General features: G+C 54.4%; 1 protein-coding gene across 1 annotated transcript; it reads left to right on the plus strand.

The window, feature by feature from the left end:
• Window positions 1-878: 878 nt before the first annotated feature.
• On the plus strand, window positions 879-18,249 carry LOC146751006 (neurexin-2-like; the record flags this gene model as incomplete). The annotated part of the gene is made up of 4 exons (XM_085535810.1): window positions 879-905; window positions 9,974-10,093; window positions 13,006-13,387; window positions 18,033-18,249. Coding segments are annotated over 4 exons (746 nt in total), but the record flags the coding sequence as incomplete, so codon positions are not given.
• Between the last annotated feature and the right edge of the window lie 967 nt (window positions 18,250-19,216).

Consider the following 19,216-nt stretch of genomic DNA (forward strand, 5'->3'; position numbering starts at 1 on the left):
ATCCCATCCCATTCCCCCCCTATCCCATCCCATTGTCCCCCCAACCCCATTGTCCCCCCCATCCCCCTCCATCCCATCCCATTGTCCCCCATCCTAATGTCCCACCCATCCCCCCATCCCATCCCATTCTCACCCCCATCCCATTGTCCCCCCATCCCATTGTCCCACACCCCCCATCCCATCCCATCCTCCCCCATCCCATTGTGCCCCCATCCCCCCCATCCCATCACCTTGTCCCCCCCATCCTCCCCCATCCCATCCCCCCCCATCCCATCCCATTGTCCCCCCAACCCCATTGTCCTCCCCATCCCTCCCCATCCCATCCCATCCCCCCCATCCCATTGTCCCCCCAACCTCATTGTCCCCCCCATCCCCCCCATCCCATCCCATTGTCTCCCCCATCCCATATTCCCCCCACCCCCATCCCATCCCATTCTCATCCCCATCCCACTGTCTCCCCAATCCCCCCCCATCCCATTATCCCCCCCATCCCCCTCCATCCCATCCCATTGTCCCCCCATCCCATTCTCTGTCCCCCCCCATCCTATTGTCCCCCCATTCCCCCCCACCATCACCAGGGCGGTCCCCCCCCTTATTTGCCCCCTTCCCCCTTTATTTGCCCCCCTCCCCCCTTTATCTGCCCCCCCCTTATTTGCCCCCTCCCCCCTTTATTTGCCCCACCCCCATCACATTCTCTGTCCCCCCGCATCCTATTGTCCCCCCATTATATTGTCCCCCCATCCCCCCCACCATCTCCAGGGCTGTCCCCCCCCTTATTTGCCCCCTCTCCCCTTTATCTGCCCCCCCCCTAATTTGCCCCCCCCATTTACTTGCCCCCCCCCCCCCCCCTTGGTGCTGACCCCCGTCTCTCTCCGCAGACTGCGTTCGCGTGGGCTGCCACCCCAGTAAGTGCCACCGCGCCGGGGGTCGCCTGTGCCCACCCCCCCACCCCCCTTTTGGGGTCACCTGGGGTCACCTGGGGGTCGCCTGGGGGGTCACCTGGGGTCCCCTCATTGTCACCTGGGGTCATCTGGGGTCACCTGAGGTTGCCTGGGGGTCACCTGGGGTCACTGAGGTCATTTGGGGTCACTGGGGTCATTTGAGGTCACCTGGGGTCCCCTCATTGTCACCTGGGGTCACCTGGGGTCATCTGGGGTCACTGAGGTCATTTGGGGTCATCTGGGGTCACTAGCGGTCACCTGAGGTTGCCTGGGGGTCACTTGGGGTCATTGGGGGGTCATCTGGGGTCATCTGGGGTCATCTGGGGTCATTTGGGGTCATCTGGGGTCACCTGAAGTCACTGGGGGTCATCTGGGGTCATCTGGGGTCACTAGGGGTCACCTGGGGGTCGCCTGGGGGGTCACCTGGGGTCCCCTCATTGTCACCTGGGGTCATCTGGGGTCATCTGGGGTCACTAGCGGTCATCTGAGGTTGCCTGGGGGGTCACCTGGGGTCACTGAGGTTGCCTGGGGTCGCTGAGGTCCATCTGGGGTCACTGAGGTCATTTCAGGTCACCTGGGGTCCCCTCATTGTCACCTGGGGTCATTTGGGGTCATCTGGGGTCACTAGCGGTCGCCTGAGGTTGCCTGGGGGTCACCTGGGGTCATTGGGGTCATTTGTGGTCACTGGGGTCATTTGAGGTCACCTGGGGTCCCCCTCATTGTCACCTGGGGTCATCTGGGGTCATCTGGGGTCACTAGCGGTCATCTGAGGTTGCCTGGGGGTCACCTGGGGTCACTGAGGTCATTTGGGGTCACTGAGGTCATTTCAGGTCACCTGGGGTCCCCTCATTGTCACCTGGGGTCACCTGGGGTCATCTGGGGTCACTGAGGTCATTTGGGGTCACCTGGGGTCACTAGGGGTCATCTGGGGTCACTAGGGGTCACTAGGGGTCACCTGGGGGTCGCCTGGGGGGTCACCTGGGGTCACCTCATTGTCACCTGGGGTCATCTGGGTCACTAGGGGTCACCTGAGGTCACTAGGGGTCACTGGGGGTCACGTGGGGTCACCTCATTGTCACCTCCCCCCCCGCCCCCCGTGTGACACACGCGTGTGGGGGCACATTTGCACTATTGCCATATGGATGCTGTGTGTGCAGGTAAGGGGCGGTGGTGTAAAGGCACACGTGTGTGCAAGGAGCAGGTGTGCATGTGCATGAGTGTGCAAGGACTGAAGCGGGTCTGGGTGTGCAAGGACTGGGGGTGTAAATGCACGTGGGTGTGCAAAAATAGGGGCCATATATAAGCAGGTGGTTGTGCAAGGACGGAAGAAAGTACAAGTGTGCAAGGACTAGGGATGTAAGTGCACTTGGGTGTGCAAAAATAGGAGCCATATATAAGCAGGTGGGTGTGCAAGGACTGAAGTGGGTCTGGGCGTGCAAGGAGTGGGGGTGTAAGTGCACGTGGGTGTGCAAAAATAGGGGCCATATAAGGCAGGTGACTGTGCAAGGACTGAATTGGTTCTGGGTGTGCAAGGACTGGGAGTGTAAATGCATGTGGGTGTGCAAAAATAGGGGCCATAGATAGGCAGATGGGTGTGCAAGGACTGAAGCTCACCAATACGTGCAAGGGCTCACAAGGGTGTGCAAAAATGAGGTAGAAGTGCACAAGCGCATGCGAAGACTGGATGTAAAATGCACACGTGTGCAAGGATTGGTGTGAAAAGGACCAGGGGGATGGTGCACACTTGTGTGCAAGGGCTGATTGTGCAAGCACGGAGGCGTGAGAGGACTGAGTTGCGGGTGCTTGTGTAGGGACCATGGGTTCAATTGCACACGAGTGTGCAAATGCAGGAAGCAGTGATGGCACACAAGCGTGTGCGAGGGGGAGGAGGGCAGGGGAGGTCACACGCGTGTGCAACAGAACAAACAGGTGAGTGCACGAGGGTATCCCTAAGGTGACCCCCATCACAACCCCAGGCGCCCCCCGGCAACAGCGCTGAGCATTCCCGGGGTGGGGGCACACGCGTGTGACACACGCACACGCATGAAGCCTTGCACACGCGCACACGCCTCCGAGCCACAGCTGTGCATACAGGTGTGCAAATGGAACCGTTGTGCTCGGAGCCGTGTGCGCGTCCCGCAGCCATGCGTGTGCACACGTGTGCACACACACGCACACACACACACACACGCGCACGTGTGTCACTGCGTGGTCCTCCCTGTGTGTGCATGTGGCTTTAGGAGTGTGTGTGGTTGGGTGGTTGTGTTACTGTGTGGTTGTGTTGTTGTGTGTTTGTGTTACTGTCTGGTTGTGTAGTTGTGTAGTTGTGTTGCTGTGTGGTTGTGTAGTTGTGTTACTGTGTGGTTGTGTTGCTGTCTGGTTGTGTTGTTGTATTGTTGTGTGGTTGTGTTGCTGTGTGGTTGTGCTGTTGTGTAGTTGTGTGTTTGTGTTACTGTCTGGTTGTGTTGTTGTGTTGCTGTCTGGTTGTGTGGTTGTGTAGTTGTGTTACTGTGTGGTTGTGTGCTTGTGTTGCTGTGTGGTTGTGTGGTTGTGTAGCTGTATGGTTGTGTAGTTGAGTTGCTGTGTGGTTGTGTGTTTGTGTTACTGTCTGGTTGTGTAGTTGTGTAGTTGTGTTGCTGTGTGGTTGTGCTGTTGTGCAGTTGTGTGGTTGTATTGCTGTGTTGCTGTGTGGTTGTGTGTTTGTGTTACTGTCTGGTTGTGTAGTTGTGTAGTTGTGTTGCTGTGTTGTGTTGTGTGTTTGTGTTGCTGTGTAGTTGTGTGGTTGTGTAGCTGTGTGGTTGTGTTGCTGGTATGGTTGTGTGGTTGTGTTGTTGTGTTGCTGTGTTGTGTTGTTGTGTGGTTGTGTTGCTGTGTGGTTGTGTTGTTGTGTTGTTGTGTGGTTGTGTTGTTGTGTTGCTGTGTAGTTGTGTTACTGTGTAGTTGTGTGATTGTGTTACTGTCTGGTTGTGTGATTGTGTGGCTGTATTGTTGTGTGGTTGCGTTACTGTGTTGCTGTGTGGTTGTGTTATTGTGTGGTTGTGTTACTGTGTGGTTGTGTTGCTGTGTGGTTGTGTTATTGTGTGGTTGTGTTGTGTTACTGTGTAGTTGTGTTACTGTGTGGTTGTGTTGTGTTACTGTATGTGTGGTTGTGTAGCTGTGTGGTTGTGTTGCTGTGTGGTTGTGTTGCTGTGTGGTTGTGTGTGTGGTTGTGTAGTTGTGTTGCTGTGTGGTTGTGTTGCTGTGTGGTTGTGTTGTATTGTTGTGTGGTTGTGTTGCTGTGTGGTTGTGTTGTATTGTTGTGTGGTTGTGTTGCTGTGTGGTTGTGTTACTGTGTGGTTGTGTTGTATTGTTGTGTGGTTGTGTTGCTGTGTAGTTGTGTTGTTGTGTGGTTGTGTTGTTGTTTGGTTGTGTAGCTGTGTGGTTGTGTTACTGTGTGGTTGTGTTACTGTGTGGTTGTGTTGCTGTCTGGTTGTGTTGTTGTGTTGCTGTGTGGTTGTGTTACTGTGGGTTGTGTTGCTGTCTGGTTGTGTTGTTGTTGTTGCTGTGTGGTTGTGTTACTGTGTGGTTGTGTTGCTGTGTGGTTGTGTTACTGTGTGGTTGTGTTGCTGTCTGGTTGTGTTGTTGTATTGTTGTGTGGTTGTGTTGCTGTGTGGTTGTGCTGTTGTGCAGTTGTGTGGTTGTGTTACTGTCTGGTTGTGTGATTGTGTGGCTGTATTGTGTGTGTTTGTGTAGTTGTGTGGTTGCGTTACTGTGTTGCTGTGTGGTTGTGTTATTGTGTGGTTGTGTTACTGTGTGGTTGTGTTGCTGTGTGGTTGTGTGGTTGTGTTGTTGTGTGGTTGTGTTACTGTGTGGTTGTGTTACTGTGTGGTTGTGTTACTGTGTAGTTGTGTTGCTGTGTGGTTGTGTTGTTGTATTGTTGTGTGGTTGTGTTGCTGTGTGGTTGTGTTGTGTGGTTGTTGTGTGGTTGTGTTACTGTGTAGTTGTGTGGTTGTGTAGTTGTGTTACCGTGTGGTTGTGTTGTGTTACTGTATTGTGTGGTTGTGTAGTTGTGTGGTTGTGTAGTTGTGTGGTTGTGTAGTTGTGTTACTGTGTGGTTGTGTTACTGTGTGGTTGTGTTGCTGTGTGGTTGTGTTGTTGTATTGTTGTGTGGTTGTGTTGCTGTGTGGTTGTGCTGTTGTGTAGTTGTGTGGTTGTGTTACTGTGTGGTTGTGTTACTGTGTGGTTGTGTTGCTGTGTGGTTGTGTTGTTGTATTGTTGTGTGGTTGTGTTGCTGTGTGGTTGTGTTGTGTGGTTGTTGTGTGGTTGTGTTACTGTGTAGTTGTGTGGTTGTGTAGTTGTGTTACCGTGTGGTTGTGTTGTGTTACTGTATTGTGTGGTTGTGGTGGTTGTGTAGTTGTGTAGTTGTGTGGTTGTGTAGTTGTGTAGTTGTGTAGTTGTGTGTTTGTGTTGCTGTGTGGTTGTGTTGATGTGTGGTTGTGTTGTGTTGCTGTGTAGTTGTGTCGCTGTCTGGTTGTGTGGTTGAGTGGTTGTGTTGCTGTGCTGTTGTGTAGTTGTGTTACTGTGTTGTTGTGTTACTGTGTTGTTGTGTTACTGTGTGGTTGTGTTGCTGTGTGGTGTGTTGCTGTCTGGTTGTGTTACTGTGTGGTTGTGTTGTTGTGTGGTTGTGTTGCTGTGTTTTGTGTAGTTGTATTGCTGTGTGGTTGTGCTACTGTGTGGTTGTGTTGTTGTATTGCTGTGTAGTTGTGTTACTGTGTGGTTGTGTTGTTGTGTTACTGTGTGGTTGTGTAGTTGTGTTGCTGTGTTGCTGTGTGTTTGTGTTACTGTCTGGTTGTGTTACAGTGTGGTTGTCTGGTTGTGTTGTTGTGTGGTAGTGTTATTGTGTGGTTGTGTAGTTGTGTTGCTGTGTGGTTGTGTTACAGTGTGGTTGTGTGGTTCTGTTGCTGTGTGTTTGTGTGGTTGTGTTACTGTGTGGTTGTGTTATTGTGTGGTTGTGTTACTGTGTAGTTGTGTGGCTGTGTGGTTGTGTTATTGTGTGGCTGTGTTGTTGTAATGTTGTGTGGTTGTGTTGCTGTGTGGTTGTGTTGTTGTGTAGCTGTATGGTTGTGTGATTGTGTGGTTGTGTGGTTGTGTGGTTGTGTAGTTGTGTTGCTGTGTGGTTGTGTTGTGTTACTGTATTGTGTGGTTGTGTTGCTGTGTAGTTGTGTTGCTGTGTGGTTGTGTTGTTGTGTTGCTGTGTGGTTGTGTTACTGTGTGGTTGTGTTGCTGTGTGGTTGTGTGGTTGTGTGGTTGTGTTGTGTTACTGTGTGGTTGTGTTGCTGTGTGGTTACATTGTGTTACTGTGTTGTTGTGTTGCTGTGTGGTTGTGTAGCTGTGTGGTTGTGTTGTTGTGTAGTTGCATGGTTGTGTTACTGTCTGGTTGTATTATTGTGTGGTTGTGTAGCTGTATGGTTGTGTGGTTGTGGTACTGTGTGGTTGTGTAGCTGTGTTGCTGTGTAGTTGTGTTGCTGTGTGGTTGTGTTACTGTGTAGTTGTGTTGCTGTCTGGTTGTGTTGCTGTCTGGTTGTATTGTTGTGTGTTTGTGTTGCTGTGTGGTTGTGTTGCTGTGTGGTTGTGTTGTGTTGCTGTGTAGTTGTGTCGCTGTCTGGTTGTGTGGTTGTGTGGTTGTGTTGCTGTGCTGTTGTGTAGTTGTGTTACTGTGTTGTTGTGTTACTGTGTGGTTGTGTTACTGTGTGGTTGTGTAGTTGTGTGGTTGTGTTACTGTGTGGTTGTGTTGCTGTCTGGTTGTGTTGTTGTATTGTTGTGTAGTTGTGTTGCTGTGTGGTTGTGCTGTTGTGTAGTTGTGTGGTTGTGTTGCTGTCTGGTTGTGTGGTTGTGTAGTTGTGTTACTGTGTGGTTGTGTGCTTGTGTTGCTGTGTGGTTGTGTAGCTGTATGGTTGTGTAGTTGAGTTGCTGTGTGGTTGTGTGTTTGTGTTACTGTCTGATTGTGTAGTTGTGTAGTTGTGTTGCTGTGTGGTTGTGCTGTTGTGCAGTTGTGTGGTTGTATTGCTGTGTTGCTGTGTGGTTGTGTTACTGTGTGGTTGTGTTGTTGTGTTGCTGTGTGGTTGTGTTACTGTGTGGTTGTCTGGTTGTGTTGCTGTGTGGTTGTGTAGCTGTATGGTTGTGTGGTTGTGTTACTGTCTGGTTGTGTTGTTGTGTAGTTGTCTGGTTGAGTAGCTGTGTGGTTGTGTTGCTGTGTGGTTGTGTTGTGTTGTTGTGTAGCTGTGTGGTTGTATTGCTGTGTTGCTGTGTGGTTGTGTGGTTGTGTGGTTGTGTTACTGTCTGGTTGTATTATTATGTGTTTGTGTTGTGTGGTTGTGTAGCTGTGTTGCTGTGTGGTTCTGTAGCTGTGTGGTTGTGTTGTGTTGCTGTCTGGTTGTGTTGTGTGGTTGTGTTACTGTGTGGTTGTGTAGCTGTGTGGTTGTGTTGCTGTGTAGTTGTGTTGTGTGGTTGTGTAGTTGTGTTACTGTGTGGTTGTGTTGTTGTGTGGTTGTGTTGTGTTACTGTATTGTTGTGTGGTTGTGTTGCTGTGTGCTTGTGTTGCTGTCAGGTTGTGTAGTTGTGTTGCTGTGTGGTTGTGTGGTTGTGTTACTGTGTTGTTGTTTTGTTTTGTTACTGTCTGGTTGTGTTGCTGTGTAGTTGTGTGGTTGTGTAGTTGTGTTGCTGTGTGGTTGTGTTGTGTGGTTGTGTAGTTGTGTAGTTGTGTTGTTTGGTTGTGTTGTTGTGTTGTGTGGTTGTGTTACTGTGTAGTTGTGTTGCTGTGTGTTTGTGTTACTGTCTGGTTGTGTTGCTGTGTGGTTGTGTTATTGTGTGGTTGTTTAGCTGTGTGTTTGTGTTACTGTCTGGTTGTGTAGTTGTGTAGTTGTGTTGCTGCCTGGTTGTGCTGTTGTGTAGTTGTGTGGTTGTGTTACTGTCTGGTTGTGTGGTTGTGTAGCTGTGTGGTTGTGTTGTTGTGTAGTTGTATGGTTGTGTAGTTGTGTTGCTGTCTGGTTGTGTTGTTGTGTAGTTGTCTGGTTGTGTTGTTGTGTAGCTGTATGGTTGTGTGGTTGTGTTGCTGTGTGCTTGTGTTGTTGTGTTGTTGTGTGGTTGTGTTACTGTGTGGTTGTATTGCTGTGTTGCTGTGTTGCTGTGCGGTTGTGTTACTGTCTGGTTGTGTAGTTGTGTAGTTGTGTTGCTGTCTGGTTGTGTTGTATTGCTGTGTGTTTGTGTTGCTCTGTAGTTGTGTTGTTGTGTGGTTGTGTTACAGTGTGGTTGTGTTGTTGTGTAGTTGTGTGGTTGTGTTGCTGTCTGGTTGTGTGATTGTGTGGCTGTGTGGTTGTGTTGCTGTATGGTTGTCTGGTTGTGTTACTGTGTTGTTGTGTTGTTGTGTGGTTGTGTTGTTGTGTAGTTGTATGGTTGTGTAGTTGTGTTGCTGTGTGGTTGTGTAGTTTTGTGGTTGTTATATGGTTGTGTAGCTGTGTGGTTGTGTTATACGGTTGTGTTACTCTGTGGTTGTGTTGCTGTGTTGCTGTGTGGTTGTGTTATTGTGTAGTTGTGTTGCTGTTGTGTTGTGTTGCTGTGTGGTTGTATTGTTGTGTGGTTGTGTAGTTCTGTTACCGTGTGGTTGTGTTGTTGTATTGTTGTGTGGTTGTGTTGCTGTGTGGTTGTGTTGTGTGGTTGTTGTGTGGTTGTGTTACTGTGTAGTTGTGTGGTTGTGTAGTTGTGTTACCGTGTGGTTGTGTTGTGTTACTGTATTGTGTGGTTGTGTGGTTGTGTGGTTGTGTTGTTGTGTGGTTGTGTAGTTGTGTTGCTGTGTGGTTGTGTAGTTGTCTGGTTGTGTTGTTGTGTGGTTGTGTTACTGTGTAGTTGTGTGGTTGTGTAGTTGTGTTACCGTGTGGTTGTGTTGTGTTACTGTATTGTGTGGTTGTGTTGTTGTGTGGTTGTGTTGTTGTGTGGTTGTGTAGTTGTGTTGCTGTGTGGTTGTGTAGTTGTCTGGTTGTGTTGTTGTGTGGTTGTGTTGCTGTGTAGTTGTGTAGTTGTATGGTTGTGTGGTTGTGTTGCTGTGTGCTTGTGTTACTGTCTGGTTGTGTGGTTGTGTTACTGTATTGTTGTGTTGTTGTGTTGTTGTGTCGCTGTGTGCTCTCCTTGTTTCCCACTCACGTTGGAGTTGAACTGCTCTCACTTTACCTCACGGTCACGCTATTCAAGCCGCACTTCCGCTTGTGGCCACACGATGGCGCCATCTTTGTGCCTGCACTTCCGGTTGCGGCCACTGGGCGGCGCCATCTTTGTGCCTGCACTTCCGGTTCCGGCCACACGATGGCGCCATCTTTGCAGCCGCACTTCCGGTTGCGGCTGCAGTTCCGTTTCCGGCCACTGGGCGGCACCATCTTTGTGCTGGCAGTTCCGGTTGCGGCCAATGGGTGGCGCCACCGTTGCAGCCGCACTTCCGGTTGCGGCCACTGGGTGGCGCCATCTTTGCGGTCGCACTTCCGGTTGCGGCCGCAGTTCCGGTTCCGGCCACTGGGTGGCGCCATCTTTGTGCCTGCACTTCCGGTTGCGGCCACTGGGCGGCGCCATCTTTGCGCCTGCACTTCTTGCTGCGGCTGCAGTTCCGGTTGCGGCCACTGGGCGGCGCCATGTTTCCGGCTGCACTTCCGGTTGTGCCTGCACTTCCGTTTGCGGCCACTGGGTGGCGCCATCTTTGCGGTCGCACTTCCGGTTGCGGCCACTGGGTGACGCCATCTTTGCGCCTGCACTTCTTGCTACGGCTGCAGTTCCGGTTCCGGCCACAAGGTGGCGGCATCTTTGCGGTCGCACTTCCGGTTGCTGCCACTTGGTGGCGCCATCTTTGCAGCCACACTTCCGGTTGCGGCTGCAATTCCGGTTCCGGCCACGCGATGGCGCCATCTTTGTGCCTGCAGTTCCTATTGCGGCCACTGGGTGGCGCTGTATTTGAGGTTGCAATACCGGCTTTGTCCACACGGTGTCGCTGTTTGCTGCCCGTGTTTCTATAGGTAAAGGGCCGGAGACGCTGCTGGCCGGGCAGAGGTTGGACGACAACGAGTGGCACAGCGTCAGGGTGGTCAGGAGGGGGCGCAGCCTCCAGCTCTCAGTGGACAACGTCACCGTCGAGGGTATAAAGGGGATCTTCATAACCCCCCTCCCTATATCCAGGCCAGCTCTCAGGCTCTCGGGTCTGTAGGGTGGGGGTCTGTGAGGTCTATGGGATGAGTGGGGAGGTCTTCAGAATGGGGTGGGTGGGGGTCTGTGGGTGTGGGTGGGGGTCTGTGGGGTCTATGGGGTGAGTAGGGGTCTTCAGAATGGGGTTGGGGGTCTGTAGGGTGGGATGGGGGTCTGTAGGGTGGCGGTCTTTAGGGTCATGAGTTGAGTGGTAGTCAGTGGGGTCATGGAGTGAGTGAGGGTCTGTGGGGCTTTGTGAGGTGAATGGGGGTCTCCAAAATGGGGATGGGTGAGGGTCTGTGGGGCTATGGGGTTGGGGTTGAGGGTCCGTAGGGTGGGGGTCTATGGGGCTATGGGGTGGAGGTGGGGGTCTGTGGGGCTATAGAATGTGGGTTGCGGGTCTGTGGGGCTATAGAATGTAGGTTGGGGGTCTATGGGTTTAATATAGGGGTCTTCATTACATGGGTTGCCTATAGGGTCCCACCCCAACCCCATAACCCCCCCCCTATATCCAGGCCAGCTTTCGGGCTCCCAAGTCTGTAGGATGGGGGTGGGGGTCTGTGGGGTCTATGGGTTGAGTGGGGGTCTTCAGAATAGGGGTTGGGGGTCTGTAGGATGGGATGGGGGTCTGTAGGGTGCGGGTGGGGGTTGGGGGGGTCTATAGGGTGTGGGTGGGGGTCTATGGGGCTATGGGGTGAGTGGGGGTCTTCAGAATGGGGGTTGTGGGTCTGTAGGGTGGGAGTGGGGGTCTTTAGGGTCATGACTTGAGTGGTGGTTAGTGGGGTCATGGGGATGGGTTGGGGTCTGTGGGGCTATGGGGTGGAGGTGGGGGTCTGTGGGGCTTTGGGGGGCTTTGGGGTTCTATGGGTTGAGTATGGGGGGTCTTCATAATATGGGTTGCCTATGGGGTCCCACCCCAACCCCATACCCCTCCCCTATAATCCAGGCCAGCTTTCGGGCTCCCAGGTCTGTAGGATGGGGGTGGGGGTCTATGGGGTCTATGGGTTGAGTGGGGGGGTCTTCAGAATGGGGTTGGGGGTCTGTAGGATGGGTGTGGGGGTCTATGGGGTCTATGGGGTGAGTGGGGGGGTCTTCAGAATGGGGTTGGGGGTCTGTAGGGCTGTGGGGTGGGGGTCTGTAGGGCTATGGGGTGGGGGTTAGGGGGTCTATAGGGTGTGGGTGGGGGTCTATGGGGCTATGGGGTGAGTGGGGGTCTTCAGAATGGGGGTTGTGGGTCTGTAGGATGGGAGTGGGGGTCTTTAGGGTCATGAGTTGAGTGGTGGTCTGTGGGGTCATGGGGATGGGTCGGGGGTCTGTGGGGCTTTGGGGGATGAATGGGGGTCTGTGGGTTTAATATGGGGGTCTTCATAATATGGGTTGCCTATAGGGTCCCACCCCAACCCCATACCCCTCCCCTATAATCCAGGCCAGCTCTCGGGCTCCCAGGTCTGTAGGATGGGGTTGGGGGTCTGTGGGGTCTATGGGTTTAATATGGGGGTCTTCAGAATAGGGTTGGGGGTCTGTAGGGTGGGGGTGGTGGTCTATGGGGTCTATGGGTTGAGTAGGGGGGTCTTCAGAATGGGGGTGGGTGGGGGTCTGTAAGGTGGGGGTGGGTGGGGGTCTGTAGGGCTATGGGGTGGGGGTTAGGGGGTCTATAGGGTGTGGGTGGGGGTCTGTAGGGTCTGTGGGTTGAGTGGGAGTCTTCAGAATGGGGTTGTGGGTCTGTAGGGTGGGATGGGGGTCTGTAGGGTGGATGTGAGCGGGGGTTTGTGGGGTCATGGGTTGAGTATGGGGGTCTTTATAATGTGGGTTGCCTATAGGGTCCCACCCCAACCCCATAACCCTCCCCTATATCCAGGCCAGCTCTCGGGCTCCCAGGTCTGTAGGATGGGGGTGGGGGTCTGTGGGTTGGCTATGGGGTGGAGGTCTATAGGGTTGGGGTGGGGGTCTGTAGGGTCTATGTGTTGGGTGGGGGGGTCTTCAGAATGGGGTTGGGGGTCTGTAGGATGGGAGTGGGGGTCTTTAGGGTCATGAGTTGAGTGGTGGTCAGTGGGGTCATGGGGATGGGTCGGGGGTCTGTGGGGCTTTGGGGGATGAATGGGGGTCTGTGGGTTGAATATGGGGGTCTCCATAACATGGGCTGCCTATGGGGTCCCACCCCAACCCCATAACCCTCCCCTATAATCCAGGCCAGCTTTCGGGCTCCCAAGTCTGTAGGATGGGGGTGGGGGTCTGTGGGTTGGCTATGGGGTGGAGGTCTATAGGGTTGGGGTGGGGGTCTGTAGGGTCTATGTGTTGGGTGGGGGGGTCTTCAGAATGGGGTTGGGGGTCTGTAGGATGGGAGTGGGGGTCTTTAGGGTCATGAGTTGAGTGGTGGTCAGTGGGGTCATGGGGATGGGTCGGGGGTCTGTGGGGCTTTGGGGGATGAATGGGGGTCTGTGGGTTTAATATGGGGGGTCTTCATAACATGGGTTGCCTATAGGGTCCCACCCCAACCCCATAACCCCCCCCTATATCCAGGCCAGCTTTCGGGCTCCCAGGTCTGTAGGATGGGGTTGGGGGTCTGTAGGATGGGGATGGGACTCTGTAGGGTCTATGGGTTTAATATGGGGTTCTTCATAACATGGGCTGCCTATAGGGTCCCACCCCAACCCCATACCCCTCCCCTATAATCCAGGCCAGCTGTCGGGCTCCCAGGTCTGTAGGATGGGGGTGGGGGTCTTTAGGGTCATGAGTTGAGTGGTGGTCAGTGGGGTCATGGGGTGAGTGCGGGTCTGTGGGGTCTATGTGTTTAATATGGGGGGTCTTCATAACATGGGCTGCCTATAGGGTCCCACCCCAACCCCATACCCCCCCCTATATCCAGGCCAGCTCTCGGGCTCCCACACCCGCTTGGAGTTCCATCACTTGGAGACGGGCATCGTGACCGAGCGACGTTTCTTGGCCGTGGTTCCGTCCAACTTTATGGGTCACCTCAGTTCCCTCCTATTTAACGGCCGACCCTATTTGGATCTATGCAAGAACGGGGACATCAACACATGCGAACTCAACGCCCGTTTCGGACGTCGACCCATCGTGGCCGATCCCGTTTCCTTTCGGGGTCGCGGGGCTTACGTAGCGTTGGCCACCCTACAAGCTTACGGCTCCATGCATCTCTTCTTCCAGTTCAAGACCAACAACCCCGACGGGCTCATCCTGTTCAATGGGGGAAACGGGAATGATTTCTTGGTGGTGGAGCTCGTTAAGGGGTCAGTAGAAGAGTTGGGGGGCATTGGGGGGGGATTGGGGGCATTTGGGGTCATTGGGGGCCTTTGGGGGCCTTTGGGTATGTCTTAATGGGACTTTATGGGGTCATCTTGGGGTTATTGGGGTCTTCTTGGCGGTGGGGCTCGTTAAGGGGTCAGTATGGGGGGGGTTGGGGTGGGATTGGGGGTATTGGGGGTGGATTGAAGGGTCTTGGGGGTATTTGGGGGTAATTGGGGTCTTCTTGGTGGTGGAGCTCGTTAAGGGATCAGTATGGAGGGGTTTTGGGGTGGGATTGGGGGTATTGGGGGTATTGGGGGTGGATTGAAGGGTCTTGGGGGTATTTAGGGGTAATTGGGGTCTTCTTGGTGGTGGAGCTCGTTAAGGGGTCAGTAGAAGAGTTGGGGGGCACTGGGGGGGGATTGGGGGTATTGGGGGCGGATTGAAGGGTCTTGGGGGTATTTGGGGGGCATTGGGGGGGGATTGGGGGTATTGGGGGCGGATTGAAGGGTCTTGGGGGTATTTGGGGGGCATTGGGGGGGGATTGGGGGTATTGGGGGCAGATTGAAGGGTCTTGGGGGTATTTGGGGGTGATTGGGGTCTTCTTGGTGGTGGAGCTCGTTAAGGGGTCAGTATGGGGGGGTTGGGGTGGGATTGGGGGTATTGGGGGCGGATTGAAGGGTCTTGGGGGTATTTGGGGGTAATTGGGGTCTTCTTGGTGGTGGAGCTCGTTAAGGGGTCAGTAGAAGAGTTGGGGGGCATTGGGGGGGATTGGGGGCATTTGGGGTCATCTTGGGGTGATTGGGGTCTTCTTGGCGGTGGAGCTCGTTAAGGGGTCAGTATGGAGGGTTTTGGGGTATTGGGGCGTTTGGGGATGTTGTAATGGGACTTTATGGGGTCATCTTGGGGGGATTGGGGGCTGTGGGGGCATTGGGGTCTTCTTTGGGGGGATTGGGGTCATTTGGGTATGTCTTGATGGGACTTTATGGGGTCATCATGGGGTAATTGGGGTCTTCTTGGTGGCGGAGCTCGTTAAGGGGTCAGTATGGAAGGGACTGGGGGGGATTGGCGTCATCTTGGGGGGATTGGGGTCTTTGGGGGGATTGGGGGCATTTGGGTATGTCTTAATGGGACTTTATGGGGTCGTCTTGGGAGGATTGGGGTCTTTGGGGGCATTGGGATCATCTTGGGGTGATTGGGGTCTTCTTGGTGGTGGAGCTCGTTAAGGGGTCAGTATGGAGGGGATTGGGGTGGCTGGGGGGTATTGGGGGCGGATTGAAGGGTCTTGGGGGTATTTGGGGGTAATTGGGGTCTTCTTGGTGGTGGAGCTCGTTAAGGGGTCAGTATAGGGGGGTTTGGGGTATTGGGGCGTTTGGGGATGTCTTAATGGGACTTTATGGGGTCATCTTGGGGTAATTGGGGTCTTCTTTGGGGGGATTGGGGTCTTTGGGGGGATTGGGGGCGTTTGGGTATGTCTTTATGGGACTTTATGGGGTCATCTTGGGGGGATTGGGGGCTGTGGGGGCATTGGGGTCTTCTTTGGGGGGATTGGGGGCATTTGGGTATGTCTTAATGGGTCTTTATGGAATCATCTTGGGATTGGGGTCTTCTTTGGGGGGATTGGGGTCTTCTATGGGGGGATTGGGGGCATTTGGGTCTTCATGGGACTTTATGGGGTCTTCTTTGGGGGGACTGGGGGCGTTTCAGTATGTCTTAATGGGACTTTATGGGGTCATCTTGGGGGATTGGGGTCTTTGGGGGGATTGGGAGCGTTTGGGTATGTTGTAATGGGACTTTATGGGGTCATCTTGGGGTAATTGGGGTCTTTGAAGGGATTGGGGGCATTTGGGGATGTCTTAATGGGGCTTTATGGGGTCATCTTGGGATTGGGGTCTTCTTGGTGGTGGAGCTCGTTAAGGGGTCAGTATGGGGGGGTTTGGGGTATTGGGGCGTTTGGGGATGTCTTAATGGGACTTTATGGGGTCATCTTGGGGTAATTGGGGTCTTCTTTGGGGGGATTGGGGTCTTTGGGGGGATTGGGGTCTTTGGGGGTATTGGGGACATTTGGGTATGTCTTAATGGGACTTTATGGGGTCATCTTGGGGTAATTGGGGTCTTCTTGGTGGCGGAGCTCATTAAGGGGTCAGTATGGAGGGGACTGGGGGGGATTGGCGTCATCTTGGGGGGATTAGGGTCTTCTTTGGGGGGATTGGGGGCATTTGGGTATGTCAAAATGGGACTTTATGGGGTCGTCTTGGGAGGATTGGGGTCTTTGGGGGGATTGGGGGCGTTTCGGTATGTCTTAATGGGACTTTATGGGGTCGTCTTGGGATTGGGGTCTTCTTTGGGGGGATTGGGGTCTTCTTTGGGGGGATTGGGGGCATTTGGGTATGTCTTAATGGGACTTTATGGGGTCATCTTGGGGGCATTGGGGTCTTCTTGGGAGGATTGGGGTCTTCTTGGTGGTGGAGCTCGTTAAGGGGTTGGTATGGGGGGTTTTGGGGTATTGGGGCGTTTGGGGATGTCGTAATGGGACTTTATGGGGTTATATTGAAGTAATTGGGGTCTTCTTGGTGGTGGAGCTCGTTAAGGGGTCAGTATGGGGGGGGTTTGGGTTATTGGGGCATTTGGGTATGTCGTAATGGGACTTTATGGGGTTATCTTGGGATTGGGGTCTTTGGGGGATTGGGGGCGTTTCGGTATGTCTTAATGGGACTTTATGGGGTCGTCTTGGGAGGATTGGGATCTTCTATGGGGGGATTGGGGGCATTTGGGTCTTCATGGGACTTTATGGGGTCTTCTTTGGGGGGACTGGGGGCGTTTCAGTATGTCTTAATGGGACTTTATGGGGTCATCTTGGGGGATTGGGGTCTTTGCGGGGATTGGGAGCGTTTGGGTATGTCTTAATGGGACTTTATGGGGTTATATTGAGGTAATTGGGGTCTTCTTGGTGGTGGAGCTCGTTAAGGGGTCAGTATGGAGGGGTTTAGGGTATTGGGGCATTTGGGGATGTCTAAATGGGACTTTATGGGGTCATCTTGGGATTGGGGTCTTCTTTGGGGTAATTGGGGTCTTCTATGGGGGGATTGGGGGCATTTGGGTCTTCATGGGACTTTATGGGGTCTTCTTTGGGGGGACTGGGGCGTTTCAGTATGTCGTAATGGGACTTTATGGGGTCATCTTGGGGTAATTGGGTCTTTGGGGGGATTGGGGGCATTTGGGTATGTCTTAATGGGACTTTATGGGGTTATATTGAGGTATTTGGGGTCTTCTTGGTGGTGGAGCTCGTTAAGGGGTCAGTATGGGGGGTTTGGGGTATTGGGGCATTTGGGTATGTCTTAATGGGACTTTATGGGGTCTTGTTGGGGGATTGGGGTCATCTTGGGGTGATTGGGGTCTTCTTGGTGGTGGACCTCAAGGGGGGGGGGGGGTAGGGGGGTGTTCCTATGGGTGTTGAGGACCCCATAGACCTCATATGGACACCATGGTATATAGGGTGGTAGTAGGGACCCCATATGGACACCGTGGGTATATTGGGTGGTAGTAGGGACCCCATATGGACACCGTGGGTATATTGGGTGGTAGTAGGGACCCCATTGAACCCCCCCGACCCCATATAAACCCAGGTACATCCACTACATGGGGACCTCATGGGGGGGGGGGGATGTTCCTATGGGTGTTGAGGAGCCCATAGACCCCATATGGACACTGTGGGTATATTGGGTGGTAGTAGGGACCCCATATGGACACCATGGGTATATTGGGGTGGCAGTGGGGACCCCATATGGGAATACTGGGGTGGTAATGGGGACCCCATATGGGTATATTGGGGTGGCAATGGGGACCCCATATGGGTATATTGGGGTGGCAATGGGGACCCCATATGGGTATATTGGGTGGTAATGGGGACCCCATATGGGTATATTGGGGTGGCAATGGGGACCCCATATGGACACCATGGGTATATTGGGGTGACAATGGGGACCCCATATGGACACTATAGGTATATTGGGGTGACAATGGAGACCCCATATGGGTATATTGGGGTGGCAAGGGGACCCCATATGGACACCATGGGTATATTGGGGTGGTAATGGGGACCAGACAGAACCCTATAACCCTTCCCCCCCCCCTCACCCCCCAACTCTCCCCCCCCCATGTACATCCACTACATGGGGACCTAATGGGGGGGGGGGGGGGTGTTCCTATGGGTGTTGAGGAGCCCATAGACCCCATATGGACACCGTGGGTATATGGGGTGGTAGTAGGGGCCCCATATGGACACCGTGGGTATATTGGGGTGACAATGGGGACCCCATATGGGTATATTGGGGTGGCAATGGGGACCCATATGGACACCATGGGTATACTGGGGTGGCAATGGGGACCCCATATGAATATTGGGGTGGCAATGGGGATCCCATATGGGTATATTGGGGTGGCAATGGGAACCCCATATGGACACCATGGGTATATTGGGGTGGCAATGGGGACCCAAATGGACACCATGGGTATATTGGGGTGGCAATGGGGACCAGATAGGGACCCTATAACCCTCCTATGGGTGTTGGGGTCCCCATATGGACACCATGGGTATATGGGGTGGTAGTAGGGACCCCATTGAACCCCCCCGACCCCATATAAACCCAGGTACATCCACTACGTGTTCGACCTCGGGGACGGCCCGTCGTTGATGAAGGGCAACTCGGAGCAGGCGCTGCACGACGGGGAGGTGGCACGAGGTGGCGTTATCCAGGGAGGGGGGGCACTGCACACGTTGAGGGTCGACGGGAGACCCGTCACCCAGCACGGGCAGGGGGCCAGGAGCCTCGACCTTAAGGGTGAGGGGGGGGAGATGGGGGGGTAATTGGGGGGGGCTATAGGGGTAATGGGGGGGCAATTGGGGGGCTATGGGGGGTTAATGGGGGTTAATGGGGGGGGAGACCCATCACACAGCACGGGCAGGGGGCCAGGAGCCTCGACCTTAAGGGTGAGGGGGGGGGGATATAGGGGGGGGGGTAATGGGAGGTAATGGGGGGCTATGGGGGGCAATGGGGGGTGGGAGGGGGATTGAGGGGGGGATTGAGGGGGATTGAGGGGGGAGACCCATCACACAGCATGGGGAGGGGGCCCTGGAGCCTCGCCCTTAAGGGTGAGGGGGGGGGAGATGGGGGGGGGTCAATGGGGGGTAATGGGGGGCAATGGGGGGCAATGGGGGTCAATGGGGGGCAATGGGGGGGGTAAATGGGTGGGTAGGGGGATGGGGGGGGGAGACCCGTCACCCAGCACGGGCAGGGGGCCAGGAGCCTCGACCTTAAGCGTGAGGGGGGGGAGATGGGGGGGGGGCAATAGGGGGGTAATGGGGGCATTGGGGGGGTATGGGGGGGGAGACCCGTCACCCAGCACGGGCAGGGGGCCAGGAGCCTCGACCTTAAGGGTGAGGGGGGGGACATGGGGGGCTATGGGGGGCGATGGGGGGGCAATTGGGGGGCTATGGGGGGGGATAATTGGGTGGGAGCGGGTATGGGGGGGGGGAGACCCATCACACAGCACGGGCAGGGGGCCAGGAGCCTCGACCTTAAGGGTGAGGGGGGGGAGATGGGGGGGGTAATTGGGGGGGCTATGGGGGGGTATATGGGTTGGAAGGGGAATGGGGGGTATTGAGGGTCAATGGGGGGGGGAGACCCATCACACAGCACGGGCAGGGGGCCAGAGCCTCGACCTTAAGGGTGAGGGGGGGGATATAGGGGGGGGGTCAATGGGGGTAATGGGGGCAATGGGGGGCAATGCGGGGGGTAAATGGGGGGTATGGGGAATGGGGGGGATGGGGGGCG

Source organism: Coturnix japonica, unplaced genomic scaffold (genome assembly GCF_054131305.1).
Source record: "Coturnix japonica strain WE unplaced genomic scaffold, WE-NBRP24 Scf185, whole genome shotgun sequence".
In the NCBI taxonomy this organism is placed as follows: Eukaryota; Metazoa; Chordata; class Aves; order Galliformes; family Phasianidae; genus Coturnix; species Coturnix japonica.